Source organism: Denticeps clupeoides, chromosome 7 (assembly GCF_900700375.1).
Source record: "Denticeps clupeoides chromosome 7, fDenClu1.1, whole genome shotgun sequence".
In the NCBI taxonomy this organism is placed as follows: domain Eukaryota; kingdom Metazoa; phylum Chordata; class Actinopteri; order Clupeiformes; family Denticipitidae; genus Denticeps; species Denticeps clupeoides.
This window is the reverse complement of record NC_041713.1, coordinates 22,966,028-22,983,876: the sequence shown is the minus strand read 5'-3', so window position 1 is coordinate 22,983,876 and position 17,849 is coordinate 22,966,028. Positions and strand designations below refer to the sequence as shown.

The window sequence follows — 17,849 nt, the reverse complement described above, 5'->3', positions numbered from 1 at the left end:
TACTTTACTTTATTTAGCAGACGCTTTTATCCAAAGCGACTTACAATAGGAAGACACCAGCAATTCTCGTTCGATTTCTATAGAATATCGAGTTTACAAACTAAGAGCCCTGATAAGGCTTAGACTTGTCATTGAAGAGCATGCTCGGAGATTGTTGGGTGCTAGACTAAGAAAAATTATAATGTATTTATACATACACCCCTCACATGCACTCACTGCCAGACAACTATCACACACACACACACACTAGCTCTTCTATTTCTATGTTTCCATGTAACATTATTGCACTGTTCCATATTACATAGTAAATACACGGGTCTGGACATTTCTGGAATTTCAGTAAAGGCATTTCCAGACAGGGAAAGTCAGGGAATTTACAACCGTGCAGCATTCTAAATCACAAACATACGTCCTTACACTTGCTATCTTACCAAACATGCCAGGCAAGTGTACATCTCAAGATATTTTGCTTGAAAATTGTCACGTCCATGCGGGCATGACGCGGCGGGTGAACGGAGAGGATGACGAGAAGACGTGGAATGAAGGACGCTTTCATCTGACATCACGAAACCGGGGTTTAATTGTGAGTCACAAGACAGGGGAGACATCCGAGACGTAGACACTGGTGAACAGGGAAACATAACTTCAAAGACCTGACAGTGGACAGAAACGAACAGGGCAGCTTTATACAATTAACACAGGTGAAAACGATTAGGGAACATTACACAGGACAACAATTAAACTCCGGTCCGGATCCTGTTCCACACAGTTAAAAAGTGCAAACACTGCACTTACACATCCCATATTGCAATTATTAGCTTAGCATCCATCTGGTCATCCATCTGTTCATTAAAAAAAAATCTGACATTTAATACGGCAACATTCCACATTGCTGAGACATTACATTTACATTCACAACATTTGGCAGACACCCTTATCCAGAGCGACTTACAACGTGCTTTCATGTTACTGTCAGTGAAGTGATCAATTCTGGTTTACTAAGACTCAAGACCACTAATACAAATCATTTTATTCACTTGGTTGTAGTTGTTTTTTGCATAAGTCAGACTATAAGAAAGTTAGTCTAAGTATTCTCTAAAGAGGAAGGTGTTAAGCTGCCGTTTGAAAATACTCAGCGACTGTGCTGTTCTGTAGGGGAAGTTCATTCCACCACGTAGGGGCCAAGACAGAGATGCCTCTAGATGAGGGTCTTCCTCGCACCTTCAGCGGTGTAGGGACCAGGTGAGCAGTACTGGGGGGTCGGAGGGTGCGCGGTGCAGCGTGAGGTACAATCAGGCCTTCGAGGTAGGATGGGGAATCAGTATTTTGAGTCTGATGCGGGGGAGCAGCTACTAAGAGCCAGTGGAGGGAGTGTAGAAGTGGGGCGGTGTGGAGAATTTTGGAAGGTTGAAGACCAGTCACAGTATCTAAGAGAGTCACAGTATCTGGGTGGCCTGTGTCTGATTTATACACAATATACTGAAACCGCATCATCTGAAACTCTTTCCATACATTTTTTAGGATCCAATTGAACTACAGTTGTAAAATGCTAAATGTTATATTTAAAAATTAATAACTAAATAAAACGTTTGAATTAAAAAGTAGAATTGCAGGCTGTTACATTCAATTGTGTAATCTGCCTATGGACACTGATCCTGTCTTTTTCTAAACCTTTTTTAATGCTGTCATTTGCAGAGGAGCAGCTTTAAAAACAGAAAATTGGTGTTTGATTTGGAGCTTCAGAATATAAGGACCTGGCAAGAGGTTTCCAGTAAAAAATATTTTGTAGTAAAATACAAAACTAAAACAAACTAAACCAAAACTAGTCCACTTGTGTGAAGATTACAAATACCTAGTTCAGAAAAAGTTACATACAGTTACATAACTTCCACTGTGCAAAGCATCCAACACACCAGCGTTACAGTGGCACATATGGCACCAGGAAAAGATAAATAGGACAAAAACTAAATCAAGAAAATTATGAATAAACTTTGTGAGAACATGGGAGTTTCTTAATTGGTCACAATCTGACAGCAATAAATCGACACACAGTATGTTATCAGAGTAAATATCAATATTAAATACTGAGCAGGGGTGTCAAATTGGAGGCAATTATTGTGGCCTGGCGATATGACGCGATGAAAACACACAAACTACAGATCCCAAAATGCAATGCTTCAGTTGCCTGGCCGAACGCGAAGAACATGTCCCTCTTCGCTTGCCGTAGCAGCCTGGATGGCGTGCCAGCTAACTGGCTATCGTTCCGGTTAGATGCACTCTTAGTTTACATTAATTGTGTAAACGTTTAGTCGTGTTGCACGATGCTAACATCTTGAATTTTGAGCAGACTGGTTGATTAAATACTGTTGAGATTACCCGCTTATCAAATTTGCTCTGTGGTCAGAAGTTGCGGCTGAGGACGTTTAATGTTTTTTTTTTGTGTGGAAATATTACACATTGCTTGTGTGTCTTTGGCTAGTATTGAAATCATTTTATTTTCCAGGCACGATGGCTCTCGTTTCAGCGGACACCAAAATAGCGGAACTGTTGACGGAACTACATCAACTCATCAAGCAGACGCAGGTACGCTGGGCTTGGACGCCGCCCATGTTCCAGCGGCCTTCGCTTTTAAACCAATTCCGTCGCTTTCGCCACTACAGGAGGAGCGATCCCGCAGTGAACACAACCTTCTCAACATACAGAAGACGCACGAGAGGATGCAGACCGAGAACAAAAGTGGGTTCCCGTCATTCTCCCCAGTCTTCCCCTGCGTTGCCTGGCCGTGCGAATTTGACGTGTTCTCCGTCCCCTTCCTTCCAGCCTCCCCGTACTATCGGACCAAGCTCAGGGGCCTGTACACCACGGCGAAGGCAGATGCTGAGGCTGAATGCAGGTAGTCACACCACCAGTCCACATTAGGCGTGTAGCATGAAACCCTGTCTGTGTGTGTGTGTGTGTGTGTGTGTGTGTGCGCACGTGTACATGTTGTTTTTTGACAGTGTATTCTTACTTAACAACAATGCACTCCAAGTCTTGGGCACCTTTTGACATTACACACTAAATCTGCTCATTTTGCTGATGTTTGTCGTTTTTGAAATATTCTGCATACTTGAATCAGTCCACTGCACAATGCACAGCCACTTTCAGCGTCTTATATGATGACGTCCTTGTTTAGTGTACAGAAAGTTTTATAGTGTTAATAGGTATTTAAGTTTAGTTTCATTTCAGTGCAATTTTCCTTAAATAGTGTAATCGTTTTATATGTGTGTGTGTGTGTGTGTGTGTGTGTGTGTGTGTGTGTGTTTCTTTTTGTAATGGCAGGACTGTGTGAAACAGCATTTTAAGACTGTGTATACTGTTGTAATGCCAGTAAATCTCTCTTGACTCTTGAATGTACATTGCTGATAACAATACATCATTCTAGAGATTGTGAAATTGATGGTGTTTGTTGTCTACTGCAGTATACTTCGACATGCGCTTGACAAAATTGCAGATATCAAATCGCTTTTGGAAGAGAGACGTATAGGTGAGTGTGTGTGTGTGTACACATATTAGAGTGCTACAGTCAGTGTGAAACTGCATCGCCGTCTGTTTCTCTTTCTGCATTAGCTGCAAAGATGGCAGGAGTGTACAGTGACAGTGACCCCCCCAGGAAGACCATGAGGAGGGGGGTACTGATGACCCTTCTACAGCAGTCAGCCATGACTTTGCCTTTATGGATTGGCAAACCAGGTGATAGGTAGGGCACCAAAGCAGTGTGTGCTGTCTTTTAAGTGTTTTTTTTGTTTTTTTTTTCCTCCCACACCAAACTATGTCTGTTTCTCCAGTCCTCCTCCGCTCTGTGGTGCTATTCCAGCAAACAGCGATTATGTGGCCAAGCAAGGAGATAAGGTGGCAGCACGTGTGAAGGCGGTTGATGGGGATGAGCAGTGGATCTTGGCGGAGGTGGTCAGCTATAACCATTCGACCAACAAGTAAAAGCATTGCCCTGCCTACAGCGCTTTATACAAAAGCTATCATTTTACTTTTAAACCAGTATCAGAAAGTAAACTGTATTAGTCGCCCCTAAAAACTTTTTTTTTTTTTTTTTTTTTTAGGGAAGAACACACTTAATTTATGCACATTTATACAAAGTTATGGAAAATCTAAAATCAGGGAAACATTGCAAACTCCATTATTTATCACATGTATAAATATTGTTATTGTATGTATATTTAAAGGTCCCCTATTATTTTATTTATTTTTTATTTTTTTGCTTTTATTTCGGTCTTGTTGATCCCCTAATACAGTATCTCACGTCTCTTTCCGAAGTTCAGACAAATTACAGAATTACAGCCACTTTCATCCAGTCCCACAATGAGATTTCCCCGGATGCGCCGTTTCGGTGATTGTAGCTTTAAATGCTAATGAGGAGGAGAGAGGCGGGACAAGGAGGAGAGCGGCCTATAGAAGTTCAGGGGGCATTCGCTGGAAATGACGTAGTCGACACCATTCACCAAACACAATGACAGGAAGTCTTGTCGCCGTTTTTCCAGAAAAAAATACAAATGAATCCACTGGTTCTTCAGAGTCTTGCGTGACTGAACTAAAAAAGTATGTTTGTGCTCAATTTTACATATAATCACCGAGCAACTGCAATGCTTCATACATTTGGAAACCATGACTGTCGATGGAGATAATGTTTTAGGGGAGGGACAGGAAATTCTGGGCGAAAAAAGCATTAGAAATGGGAGCTAACCTTTCCCCTTATGACATCATAAGGACAAATCCCAGATCTGATCGCCTGAGCTGCAGCTCTCTGGACTGCAAAGCAGTTTTTTGTTTTTTTTTTTTTCCCCCTCCTCATATAATTAGATTTGATAAGTTTTTTTAGCTCCAAGATCACATTTTTAATATCTATTTTAACCAAAAATTACCATTTTAATTAATTTTATTCAACTTTTCTTTAGGTATGAAGTTGATGACATCGATGAAGAGGGAAAAGAGTAAGTGTTAAATGTTGTCCTCTCACGAATCCTTTTCATCAATACTTCAATAAATCCTCCACTTGTATGTCCTGCAGGAGGCACACTTTGAGCCGGCGCAGGATAATTCCTTTGCCACAGTGGAAGGCAAACCCAGAGACAGACCCAGAAGCACTGTTTAGCAAGGACCAACTAGTACTTGCTCTCTATCCCCAGACCACCTGCTTCTACAGAGCACTCATCCACACGCCTCCACACCGGGTGAGCAGCACTTTGTCTTATTTATGGCTTTATTTCTACTGTAGCTGTATGATGCCTGAGTGTCCGCATGTTCTGCTCTTCCAGCCCCAGGATGATTATTCAGTCCTATTTGAAGATACATCGTATGCTGATGGGTATTCCCCCCCACTCAATGTCGCTCAGAGATACGTTGTGGCCTGTAAGGAGAACAAGAAAAAGTGAAGAAGAAACGATGGACAAGAGCCTTTCACACCTAGTGACTAGAGATAAACTGTATTATGTCAAATTCATGCTAATGTAGATCTGTGTTATGGGTATATGACTATGTTTCGATCATACTGTGTTTTTATACTGTTGATTGTTTTCTCTGTTGAAGGATTTAATTCTACATAAAATGAAAAATTGTTTTCATTTATGATTCACTAACGTGGATTTTGAGTGGTGGTGGTGGTGGTGGTGGTGGTCTGTCTGTTATTGATTAATGTGTAACATACCAGCAGCACTGAGAATGCGACCAGTTATTCATATATAATAATAGATGTGCATGACGTGGTAGTAGCCTTTGAACCAAAAGACCCAGGTTCAAACCCCCCTTACTAACCATTGTGTCCCTGAGCAAGACACTTAACCCTGAGTGTCTCCAGGGGAAGACTGTCCCTGTAACTACTGGTTGTAAGTCTCTCTGGATAAGGGCGTCTGGTAAATGCTGTAAATGTAAATGCATGATGGTGAGCGGGGAAGGCGCTGCCAGTACGATACTACCGAGACTCCGGTCCCGATTCATGACAAGAATCAGAATCGTGTTTATTGGCCAAGTAAGTGCAAGCACATACAAGGAATTTGATTCCGGTAGATGGTGTCTCTCAAGTACAATATAGGCAAAAACAACAATGTGCAAGGATGTGGTATATGTTATTGTACAAGTTGTGGATTTGTTTGTGATTTATAAATAGCTATATCTACTTTTTATGAACTAAATAGGCAAAAAAACTAAATCCTATATACAAGTGAACATAAAGTGCATTGTGCAATGATGGAAGAGATTTACAGTATCAGCTGTTTAGGAGGGAGATGGCGAGGGGGAAGAAACTGTTCCTGTGTCGGCTGGTCCTGGTCTGCAGGCTTCTATAAGGAAAACAATTGAACATTATCTAGCAAACTTGTAATAAAGTAATCTTGTCACACGACATGATTTAAGGGCTGCAGAGTTAAGCTCGGGATTCAACAAGCTAATCACTGATGTTGATCGGGGTTGGGAAGCGTTCGAAGCGCGCTGTCGTCGATTACGTCATAATCCCGCGCCCCGAACGCCAACATCTTCACCGGATGGCGGAAGCGGTACGTTTTTTTTTACCTTGTTAGCAAATCGCGGATAAAGGGCCGGTTGAATATATGCGCGGAATATAAGTGTGTCGCGGGGAAACGGGTGTCGGCTCGACTTTGTGTCCAGACGCGGGTGGGGGGTGTTGAAAAGCAAGGCCACGCTGAAACTCCGGCTTAAGAATAAAATCTATCCGGCCACATGACTGGCTGGTGCAATATAAAAGCTCGCCGATTTAGTTGCTCTTCAACACATGTATTTCCGCTATAAACACGGATGGCCATGGTAAACCTGGTCAATTCCGCGCCTGCGGCACTGCGCATGCGCAGAGCGGCTCGACGGGCGCGCCTCCGGTTGCTTCTGACAACATGCACGGTTTTCTCTGCGTGTTTCCAGATCCAGATTTCCGACAGTGGCAGTGACACAGAAGCCCCCACCATGAAGCCTCCACCAAAGCGCCGACGCATACTCGACCCCTCGGCCATCCCAAAGGTGTCCATTTACTCCAGCAAGGTAGACGCGCGGCGCACCCACAATGCATCAGTCGCACCCTGACGCGCAGCCTCTGAACGGCCAGTCTCTTCTTCTCAGGTCGACAGAAGCCTGGAGCTGAAGCCAGCGTTCCTCAAAGCCGCGCATCTCATAGGTACAGGAATGAGCGTGGCCGCCAATATGAGTCCTGGCAATTGGACTTCTTTCTTTAATGTAGAGACATTTTTACATTTATCAGACTTACAGTCAGTAGTTACAGGGACAGTCCCCTTGGATACACTCAGAGTTAAGTGTCTTGCTCAGGGACACAATGGTAGTAGGTGGGATTTGAACCTGGGCCTTATGGTTCATAGGCGAGTGTGTTACCCGCTAGGCTACTACCATCATAAAGACGTTTCATTCTGCATCCAACACAAGCCAACTTCTTTCAGAATGACAGTTATGTGGATGCAGAATGAAACGTCTCTACCTTAAAGAAGTCCACTTGCCATGACTCAGCGTTCAGACACTTTCACCTGGATGACTGAGAATCTTCACTGACATACTGCCAATATGGTGTTCCTCCGACGTTTAGCACGATAACCCTCATAATATCTTTTTATAGATGTAGATGAAGAGGAGGCTGCTCTTTTGCCACAAGACTTTTTGGAGAAACAGAAAACGAAGGTTTTGGATGTGGATGTGGAGGAGGAGCACAAACCTCAGTAAGTACGAACTGGAGTAAACCCACATGTTTCTTTAGGAAATCTCCTCACCAGCAAGCAGAAGACTCCTATGTAACATGGAAGCAGTGACGTGATCTAGCGCCTGTTTGAACTTGACCCTTCTCTTTCCTTGTGAGGGACGACATTCGCTCCCCGTCTCCACCTCCACCCCTCGGCAGAGCCTGTGTGAAACTGACGCGACGAGCAAATCGGAAAATCAGGTCGGCAGGATCATTCATCTCTTACTCTGCCATAGAGGTTTTCAGGGACTAACTATATTTACCCTAAATTATGGTTGAAGATTATTCTTACTTAATAATAGAATAAATAGATTTGTCATATTGCCACACTCTGCTTGAGCTGCCATGCTTTAGGTTTTTGCACAGTTAAGTAATACTACAATATTAATATTATCATTTTTTGTTTTTATTGTTTTGTTCATTTTGTTAATCCGTTTATAATATAGTGACAAGGGAAATTGTAGAAATTTTCCAAATACAGACCACCAATGTTATCCCTTAAACTTCATAACAGGGAATATTGGTGAAATATCGTTAATAATGTTGTTTAATTTTTCCCAGGGAAATAAACAAGACCTTGAGTGTCATCGACTCTATAATAAAGCAAAGTGACAAGACAGAGTCTGTTCCAGCAAAATCTTTTTCACCCGGTGATTACGATGATTATGATGACGACGACATTGTTTTAGTCTCATCGGCACAGCAGCAGAATAAAAAGCCAGGTCCATCACCCCACCTCGTCAGTCAGCAGTCCCGGCAGATTTCTTTAAAGTTCCGCTGTCGGACTGAACTGCTCAAGATCCCAGTGCAGTCGGTGAGGAGGTTCTTACCGTGTGTCACTTCAGAGCAGACTGTGCAAATAGAGTACACAGTTCTGTACATTGTGTTTTATAATGTTACTGTCTATAAAAGACCTGTATACAATATGCATATTGTGTTCCAACCTTTTTCCTGCATTCAGATGGCTCCCCTGACTCATGCAGTTGACCAACTGTCTGTCAAACTCGGTGTTCCGCCAAACCGCATCCTGCTGCTAATGAAGGAAGTTGAGCTTTCCGTCACCTCAACAGCCAGTGAGCTGGGGCTCACCATTGCTGACATCATAGGTGGTTATTCTTTTTTATTATTGTTGTTATTGTATCTTAGTTGGCCTCTGTAAAATATGTATATATATGTTTCATGGAATGAAAACATCACATTGTTTTGTGCAATTATGCAATTAGTGGGTTGTCTAGTTAAAAGAGTGTAAAACCGACTGGAAGCTGCATGAAAGGTTGTTCTGACTGCTGTTTTCCATTTTTAAATATGACCAGACTGTGTTGTAATACCTGATGAGAGAAAAGGTGATGGGAAACATAGTGATGTCATCACGGTGCGACTGCAGAGCAAGGAGAAAGGATCAGCTCAGGAGTACTCACTTCGCAAAGTTAGTATCACAATTGAAGGGTCAGAGGTCACATACTCATCTAGTTTTCTTTTTACTCCAACCTTGACATATTGTAACTGATTGATTGATGCCTTTGTCACTTGTATTTAGTTTGGGTTGAAATACTCTCTCCCTTCCTACCCTAGGATGAGCCCCTCAGATCCATATTTAGCCAGTATGTCTCCAGTCTGGACAACAGAACCAGACAACGGGTATCTTTCCTCTTTGATGGATCCAGAGTCACTCACAGCCAGACACCCTCTGATCTTGACATGGAGGATGGAGATGTCATTGAGGCGTGGGTGTAGCTTCAGTATCATGCTGTAATTGTTTAGTTATTTATTAAAATACAACACATTTCCACTTTCTGTGAGTCTTGGTGTGCAGTGAAGCAATTTAATAAAATTTGGTTAAGGACTTTGTAATGCATTATTAAAAACTGGAAGAAATATTACGGATTCCCACCGATGCGAAAAGTACTCAAGGCATTGGGACAACCTCTGTGTAACATTATACGTTTGACCAGTTGGGAGAGCGTTAGACTGAAGGCCTAAAGCTTGTTGGACTGTGTACATGCAATTTTCCAGGCACAGTGGTGGCCTAGCGGTTAAGGAGATTGCCGGTCCCACTGAGCAAAGTACCGTCCCCACACACTGCTCATTCTACGTTCTAATCATTCTACAACAGTCAGACATATTTTGAACAGAAAAATGCAGTAATAGAACTGAGTGCTGTAATGGCACTCTTCAAATCTGGAAACACGCCACTGTACTTTATAACCTCTATAACAGAACAGTAAATGATCCGATTTATATTCAGCCATCACTAGACACAGTAGTTTGCACATCACAAAGGTGACATTATTCATTAAACACTGCTCCCTGGGCGCCTGTCATGGCTGGCCACTTCTCCACAAAGGTGATGGATAAAAGCAGAGGACACATTTCGTTGTGTCACCGTGTGCTGTCCTGCAGTGTTTCACAATGACAATCACTTCACTTTCAAAAACCATTGATCAGAGATGTTGTCTGATGTGGTCATCCCTGGTGACACAGGCATATTACACAATACAGGAGTCATCAAACTGTGGTTCACACATGGCGACCACAGAGTCCAGACCTTAAACCCATGTGCTGAAGAAGAATTTGCATAGCGCTCAGACTGTCTCATCCTCTCTACAATGTCTTGGCGAAACATTGATGATTAATGTAATTCTGGACGGAAAGGTCAGCGGTTTTTTGCACAGGAAGCGCACGTGAACGTGGCCACGTGATCGCAGAGCGGAAGTTGACGGGGAAGGCAAGATGGCGCCGCCGTGTTGAAAACAACTCGCCGATACGCAGGAGCGGGACGAGTCCAGGCAGCCCCCAGTTGATGTCGGAGGACGGAGACGAATCTGCAGGTGAACATGAACAGCGCTCCGACATGCGTTCTAGTTGTCGTGTAGCTAGAATGGCGCAGCAATAGGTTACACGTTAGCAATGTTTTGGCTGACTGTGTGGCCTTTTAAATTTGGTTTATGAGTGACTGTTGAATCCGATGGAATGTCAGCCTGTCGTTGGCGTGCTGGTGGTTTCATCACGAGTCTAGACGGACCTGTTTGCGTTTCTGTTTTGCTCTGCCGTCACGTGAGCGCGCGTCTGTGAGGTGTCACGTGGGAGATGAGCGGCTGATCACCCTCACAATTCCTCACCGAGACTCTTAAACCTCCCTTCTGTTGGGATAAAAACTTTATAAAAATCCACAGACCAGGCCATCGGCATCGCGGATTGTTACATTTAGACTGTGTAGCTGCAGACCAGCCCATGCTTCCCGTGTCCACCACCAACAGTACCTACATGAGCATCACGGTTGGACCAAGACCCAGTGGGAAAGGTGGTCCGGCCTGGTGAAAACAAGGAGATTAAGAACAGGAGCCCACAACATCTGCTTATTTTTTTCACATTTAAGTTCATAATGAATCATTTTATTCTTTTAATGTGTCTAAATGGGAAGGAATTGGGGTTGTGGGGCCTGGCTTGTCTTAGACACTGGCAGGAGGGCTTCAGGGAAAATTTTTTTGGGAACAACTGCTTTAGGCCGGGGGTCGGCAACTTTTAACACTCTCAGAGCCATTTGGACCCAGTTTTCACAAAAGAGAAAGCACGGGGGGCCACAAATTATTTTTGAAATGTAATATGAAGATGACTATATTACTTGTATGCTATTTATTAAAAAAAAAAAAATAGTATCCATGTATGGATATGTATGTTGCTTGTGAAACTTAATTTATCCAAAGAAAATATTTAGAACTCCAAATCGCAGTTGAAGGTGAATTAAAAATTCAAAAAACGAAATAAAAACCCAACTTATACATGCAGCTAGGGTTACCGGGATTATCCGGTTTGAAACACAGCGGTATAGCGTGACCCGCGAGGACAAAGTGAAACGCACAGAACGCCCTAAGCAGATCATGGCCAATGGGAGACAACCAACAATGGGACTCTTCCACCTAGGAAGAGCTTGAAAGATGCTGAAGGAGATATCCAGGACAAGTCACCCATTTGCAGAGCTTGCAGAAAAATGTTGTGGCCAAAGGATCCAACACTATTGCACCATCCTGAGATCATCATGCAGACTTTTTTTTTTTTTTTTGTAGTCTCCAAAAAACCACTGCTGCAAAGAGGAACGGATTGTGCAGTAGTGGCAATATTCTATCACCTCAGCATTCAAGGCTGAACTCAGAAAACGTGAACATTCACCTTTAAGAACTTCAACTTGAACTAATGTTATGGCTGCAACAAACGAGCTGTGCTACTTATTTACTCATTTATATTTTCAGTCCAAAAAGCTGCAATAAATAGCTTCTTAAATTTCTTCTTAAGTTTAAAACCTTGATAGGTTTTTGTGTGAGTTATATATGTTAATACAGTTGTGAAATTAATTAACATAAAATAATTGTGATTATTTCTCTGACGATCGTACCACCAATTTTTATTTTTTTTTATTGACCATAGATGGTGAAGATTGTAGTTGCGGGGATTCGCAAATTTGCACATGTGCAAATGAGTTGGGTTGGTTTTTTGGCTTTTTGTTAATTTTTTTTTTATTTAAACAATCACAAAAATGCATGCATGAAAAAATCTGATGACGTGATGAATGTTTAATTTAATTAAAGATCCGCAGGTCGCTGACCTGCATTTATGTGAATTCCACTGTGACACGTTCAATCTACCTAAGATTATATGATGCTTTATTAGTCCCACAAGTGGGAACTAAATAAATAGTATAAAAGTACACTATAAACGGATTAAAAAAACTCCATATGAATTTTAACTATATTTATTTGCAACAACAAATGTAAACTTACATTATTTATACAGGGAGTGCAGAATTATTAGGCAAGTTGTATTTTTGAGGAATAATTTTATTATTGAACCATGTTCTCAATGAACCCAAAAAGCTGAACGTTTTTGGAAGTAGTTTTTAGTTTGTTTGTTTTTTAGCTATTTGAGGGGGATATCTGTGTGTGCAGGTGACTATTACTGTGCATAATTATTAGGCAACTTAACAAAAAACAAATATATACCCATTTCAATTATTTACTTTTACCAGTGAAACCAATATAACATCTCCACATTCACAAATATACATTTCTGACATTCAAAAACAAAAACAAACCAGCGACCAATATAGCCACCTTTCTTTGCAAGGACACTCAAAAGCCTGCCATCCATGGATTCTGTCAGTGTTTTGATCTGTTCACCATCAACATTGCATGCAGCAGCAACCACAGCCTCCCAGACACTGTTCAGAGAGCTTGACTCCATCCTCAACCCGAAAAGGGGTTCATCATCTTTGATGATACCAATCCAAACCAGTACTCCACCTCCACCTTGCTGGCGTCTGAGTCGGACTGGAGCTCTTTGCCCTTTACCAATCCAGCTACGGGCCCATCCATCTGGTCCATCAAGACTCACTCTCATTTAATCAGTCCATAAAACCTTAGAAAAATCAGTCTTGAGAGATTTCTTGGCCCAGTCTTGACGTTTCAGCTTGTGTGTCTTGTTCAGTGGTGGTCGTCTTTCAGCCTTTCTTACCTTGGCCATGTCTCTGAGTATTGCACACCTTACAAACTCAGCAGGGGTTAAATCCCCCCCCCGACTATGCATAAATGTATAGTGTATATATACATATATTGCATATAAGAAAAACAAAGATGTATCAGATCTCTGGTATTGGATCAGATCTCTGTTCTCATTACCATTCATGATGAGGCCGACTCATGCAGAACTTATGCAACATTATATATTTGATATAGGAACATAGTGCTCGTAACTTCCATTGTTGCTTTTGCATTTGTGTTGAGCGGGGCCACCGTACAAACAGGGCTATAGAAACCTTTCAGTTGTAGACTGCTTCAATAAGTTCTGCTTCTTCCCTCTAGTCCTCCCCCATCTTCTTGCTGAGACATGTCTCTCACTGACCCCAGTGCTGACACCACTCCCTTCTTCACGGACAACAATGGTGATGATGGTTTGGGTGGAGCTCCACCCCAGTCACCGCAGGAGGAAGAGGTGCCTGCCAGCGGGGTGTCCAGGCGAAGAGCACTGCTCACAGTCATCATTCTCTGTTACATCAACCTGCTGAACTACATGGACCGCTTCACAGTGGCAGGTAAACCTCCCAACACGTCCCCTGCTGTACACTTCTCAGCTAGAGACCGAACATTCCTGATCTCTCACTTTTCTCATCATAGGGGTTCTCCCTGATATTGAGAGGTTCTTTGAAATCAACGATGGTAACTCAGGGCTGCTTCAGACAGGTGTGTATTTGTAGACCCCATGACAAGCACATACAACTGTGTTAATGCATAAAGACACAAGTATTGTGGCCTTTTATGTTAACATATAAAATGCACGTTCTATTTACTTATTTATTCCTTCCCCAAGTTTTTATCTGCAGTTACATGTTCTTGGCTCCATTCTTTGGGTACCTGGGAGACAGGTACAACAGGAAATGTATCATGTGTGTTGGCATCACGTTCTGGTCTTTAGTGACCCTGGCCAGTTCCTACACACCCAGAGATGTAAGTCAGTCCTTCATCATGCATCCACCGTGCATTTGAGTATTGGTTCATGGTAATCAATGCTTTTCTCTTTCAGTATTTCTGGGCGTTGTTGTTGACCCGTGGACTGGTGGGTGTTGGTGAGGCCAGTTACTCCACTATCGCCCCCACTATCATTGCAGATCTCTTTGTGAAAGAGAAAAGGACCAACATGCTATCACTCTTCTACTTTGCCATCCCAGTTGGCAGGTAAGAGGCATCTTGACTCAGGATACCTGAGTAGAGTGTTAATGTATTAAATTTTTTGCAAATGTCTCTTATTGTCTCAGTGGGCTGGGCTACATTGTGGGGTCAAGGGTGAACGAGATGACTGGAGACTGGCACTGGGCATTGCGGGTATGTCCTCATGCATTCTGCAGTGTGCTTGTGCTTGAATGTTCTGTGCATGAGCACATCTCTGCCTTTGTCAGGTGACTCCAGGTCTGGGTTTGTTTGCGGTGTTGCTGCTGCTGTTGGTGAAGGAGCCCAAACGGGGGGCAGTAGAGTCCCGGTCTGAGCACAGCCTCCCCCGGACCACCTGGCTGGCTGACATTCAGGCACTCTGTAGGAAGTGAGTGAGTTTATACTATATGGATGTAATAAATTGTTAATGTTTTTAGTACATTAAAAAGGAGAGGTTCAGAGAAAAAAAAGGTTGGTAACAACTGCCCTAGAAAACCAACATGCATATTATCAGCCCTTAAATTCATGCATTTGAATGTGAATGTGACATTTGTGAACATTTATACTAATACAGTTTTGGGAAATGAACCTTTGAATCATTCATTAAGATGGCACCTGATGTATGTTCAGGTTTTGGATTAAGAATTTTATGCTGTATGGCTGAAGGGTGATTATGAATACCCTTGAATTCCAGCCAGTGATATTAACAGATAAAAATGTAAATGAATAGCGGTACCTTGCAACTTCCTCATGATGAGGCGGTGGTTTTATGTTGACTGCAGATGCTACCGGTATTCAGTAGTGCTGTGTGATTTAATTGATTAAGATATTAAAAAATTCTGATCAGTTGGGTTATTGCAGACTGCATTTATTAGTGCAACCAAAATGGTCATCTGACTTATCACAGAACATCTAATTCAGTGTGAAAGTGAAGTGATTGTCATTGTGAAACAATGCAGCACAGCACACAGTGACTCAACAAAATGTGTCCCCTGCTTTTAACCATCACCCTTAGTGAGCAGTGGGCAGCCATGACAGGTGCAGTGTGTGGGGACGGTGCTTTGCTCAGTGGCACCTCGGCAGTTCGGGATTCAAGCTGGCAACCTTCCGATTACGGGTCCACTTCCTTGCCTGCTAGGAACTTAAGCTTTTCTGGAGTGACTGATATTTATGGTTGATCAAACCTTCCTTCATACATTACTGTAGTCGTGCTTTCAGAGTAGAAAATAGTTACATTCTGTATAGATTCTAATGTAATATATTATATAATACAATACGACCGCCCTGGTCTAGAGGCCACTGCTATGAATTTTGAGTTTCTGCAGTTTGATTGCATAGATGCCCTCAGGGTTAATGGCATGGGTGGACTTTGCTTGACCAGAGTGCTGGTCAGTGTGCTGTATTTAAACATGCAGTTTTTCGGTCTCTTCTCCCTCTGCTGCAGCCCAAGTTTTCTACTCTCCACCTTTGGCTTCACGGCCGTGGCATTTGTAACGGGATCTCTGGCCCTCTGGGCTCCAGCCTTCCTCTTCAGAGCTGCCATATTCACTGGCGAGAAACAGCCTTGTGTGCAAGGACCCTGCGACAACTCGGACAGGTAATAGTCACCGATGTTTGCCTACCTAGACAAGTCTGTGCTATTTCTCAAGATCAAATTCTCTGCTCCCCTCAAAATGCAGCCCCCAGATCCCCGCGTGAGTTCTTGGCTGTTGTAGTGTATGCTTCCTTTGCCCGCAGCCTGTACTTCGGCCTCATCACCTGTGTGACGGGGGTGCTGGGAGTGGCCAGTGGCGTGGCGGTGAGCCGCTGGCTGAAGAGGTGGACACCGCGGGCTGACCCGCTGGTCTGCGCGGCAGGACTACTCCTTGCAGCGCCATTCCTCTACCTGTCGGTTGTCTGTGCGCAAGGCAGCACCGTTGCAACATATGTACGTCTGCGCCTTTCCCCACTGTCATGCAAAGAACCATGAATATGAAAGCCTAAAAGAACCATTTTTTGCAGGTGTTCATTTTCTTTGGAGAAACCTTCCTGTCTATGAACTGGGCCATCGTAGCAGACATCCTGCTGGTCAGTGTGCACTCGGTGTTCTGAAATATCAGCTGCATGTCCTTATTCTTAACACTGTCCAAAAGATGCTGTAGTGACTCATGTGTTCGTGCATATTCAAAAGCAGGTTTATTTGCTATGATTATTATTTTACAGGCTTAGCTGCATTAAGGACCATGTCCTCCATTTTTAATGGGTGTTCTTTCTCTCTCCCGCTCAGTACGTTGTGGTTCCTACGCGTCGATCCACTGCTGAAGCCTTTCAGATTGTTTTGTCCCATCTCATGGGAGATGCAGGAAGTCCATATCTGATTGGAGTGGTAGGTGCCATCTCATCTCACCTCCCTCTCCTGCCCCACAGCCTGTTCAGCTCCTGCTGTCCCTCTGGTTTTGTTCGGACTGCCCTGCGTCAGCGTTTGCTCTGGTGTTCCAGGTGTCCGACTCCCTGAAGCAGTCCGATTCGTATGTGTGGGAGTTCCGCTCGCTGCAGATCTCTCTGCTGCTGTGCTCCTTTGTAGCCGTTGGGGGCGGGGCCTTTTTCCTGGCCACCGCGCTCTTCATTGAGCGAGACCGGCACATTGCAGAGAGTTATGTACAGTCAGGTGAGTGGTGAGACAATTACGGTGTTGCTGATTGTTCCTTATTGTGCCTGATCTGAGCTTCTCTCACCAGACGATGCACCGATTGTGGTTCCCAAGAGAGGCCGATCCACCAAAGTCCCTGTGTCAAGTGTTTTGATTTGATGAAGCTATTAGTCAGTCTTAATCCAGGGATTTATGGGAGACCACTAATAGTACAATAATTCATTTAGTGCTTTTTAACTTTTCATGTCTTTTGTATTTATTGAAAATGTAATTAGGTTGATAAGGACTGTAACACTATGCTTGGAGTACTAATTGAGCTGTTGAATAAATTTCAGCCGTGCTTACCTCTTGCTGGACCCCCACTGTTTCACCGGGCAGTTCCTCTGGGTGGGGGTGGGGTTCTAGAAAGATTTTAGGGAGTACTTTTATGCAAGTGTTTTTTTTTTTGTGACTGGCATTGAGATGTTTGTTTTTGAACATGTCTGCTAATGCCACTGCAACCCACCCTGATTGGAACTGAGCAATGCTGATATATGGACATTACAATACAGCATCCAGCTGATAAACAAGGCCTCTTCTGTGGCATTTGCATTCTAGTTTTTGTTAAAGCTTTGATCTTTTTTGTAATTTTTTTAAAAATTCAAATTAAAAATTAAATAATTCCTGAGCTGTTTTTTTTTTTTTTTTGTCTGCTTTTGGTTCTCAGCGGTCCTGTGTCCCTCCTCGTGCTCTTCTCGCTGCTCAGCTTCTCTCTCTTGAACGGCGGGAGATGATGATCTCCTTC

At 43.1% G+C, this 17,849-nt stretch overlaps 3 protein-coding genes across 4 annotated transcripts; all 3 read left to right on the top strand.

The window, feature by feature from the left end:
• Window positions 1–2,194: 2,194 nt before the first annotated feature.
• On the top strand, window positions 2,195–5,626 carry sgf29 (SAGA complex associated factor 29). Its single transcript, XM_028987005.1, has 10 exons — window positions 2,195–2,266; window positions 2,504–2,583; window positions 2,661–2,736; window positions 2,821–2,893; window positions 3,462–3,526; window positions 3,610–3,739; window positions 3,828–3,974; window positions 4,950–4,985; window positions 5,063–5,225; window positions 5,310–5,626. The coding sequence occupies exons 1-10, from the start codon at window positions 2,236–2,238 to the stop codon at window positions 5,424–5,426; spliced, it is 918 nt and encodes a 305-aa protein (XP_028842838.1). The 5' UTR covers window positions 2,195–2,235; the 3' UTR covers window positions 5,427–5,626.
• A 776-nt stretch (window positions 5,627–6,402) lies between these two features.
• nfatc2ip (nuclear factor of activated T cells 2 interacting protein) lies at window positions 6,403–9,585 on the top strand. Of its 2 annotated transcripts, XM_028987342.1 has the most exons (9): window positions 6,403–6,542; window positions 6,922–7,038; window positions 7,117–7,171; window positions 7,622–7,721; window positions 7,859–7,942; window positions 8,303–8,555; window positions 8,703–8,847; window positions 9,055–9,167; window positions 9,314–9,585. In XM_028987342.1, the coding sequence occupies exons 1-9, from the start codon at window positions 6,444–6,446 to the stop codon at window positions 9,473–9,475; spliced, it is 1,128 nt and encodes a 375-aa protein (XP_028843175.1). In that variant the 5' UTR covers window positions 6,403–6,443; the 3' UTR covers window positions 9,476–9,585. The 2 variants fall into 2 exon arrangements, with proteins under 2 accessions (XP_028843175.1, XP_028843174.1); XM_028987341.1 differs by lacking the exon at window positions 6,403–6,542 and having other exon boundaries at window positions 6,737–7,038.
• Window positions 9,586–10,424: 839 nt separating this feature from the next.
• On the top strand, window positions 10,425–17,721 carry spns1 (SPNS lysolipid transporter 1, lysophospholipid). The gene is made up of 13 exons (XM_028985841.1): window positions 10,425–10,569; window positions 13,594–13,823; window positions 13,906–13,971; window positions 14,099–14,235; window positions 14,312–14,463; window positions 14,544–14,610; window positions 14,685–14,824; window positions 15,881–16,033; window positions 16,174–16,363; window positions 16,438–16,503; window positions 16,703–16,801; window positions 16,915–17,083; window positions 17,154–17,721. Exons 2-13 carry the CDS (start codon window positions 13,619–13,621, stop codon window positions 17,222–17,224), a joined length of 1,515 nt encoding a protein of 504 aa, XP_028841674.1. The 5' UTR covers window positions 10,425–10,569; window positions 13,594–13,618; the 3' UTR covers window positions 17,225–17,721.
• The last annotated feature ends 128 nt before the right edge of the window (window positions 17,722–17,849 follow it).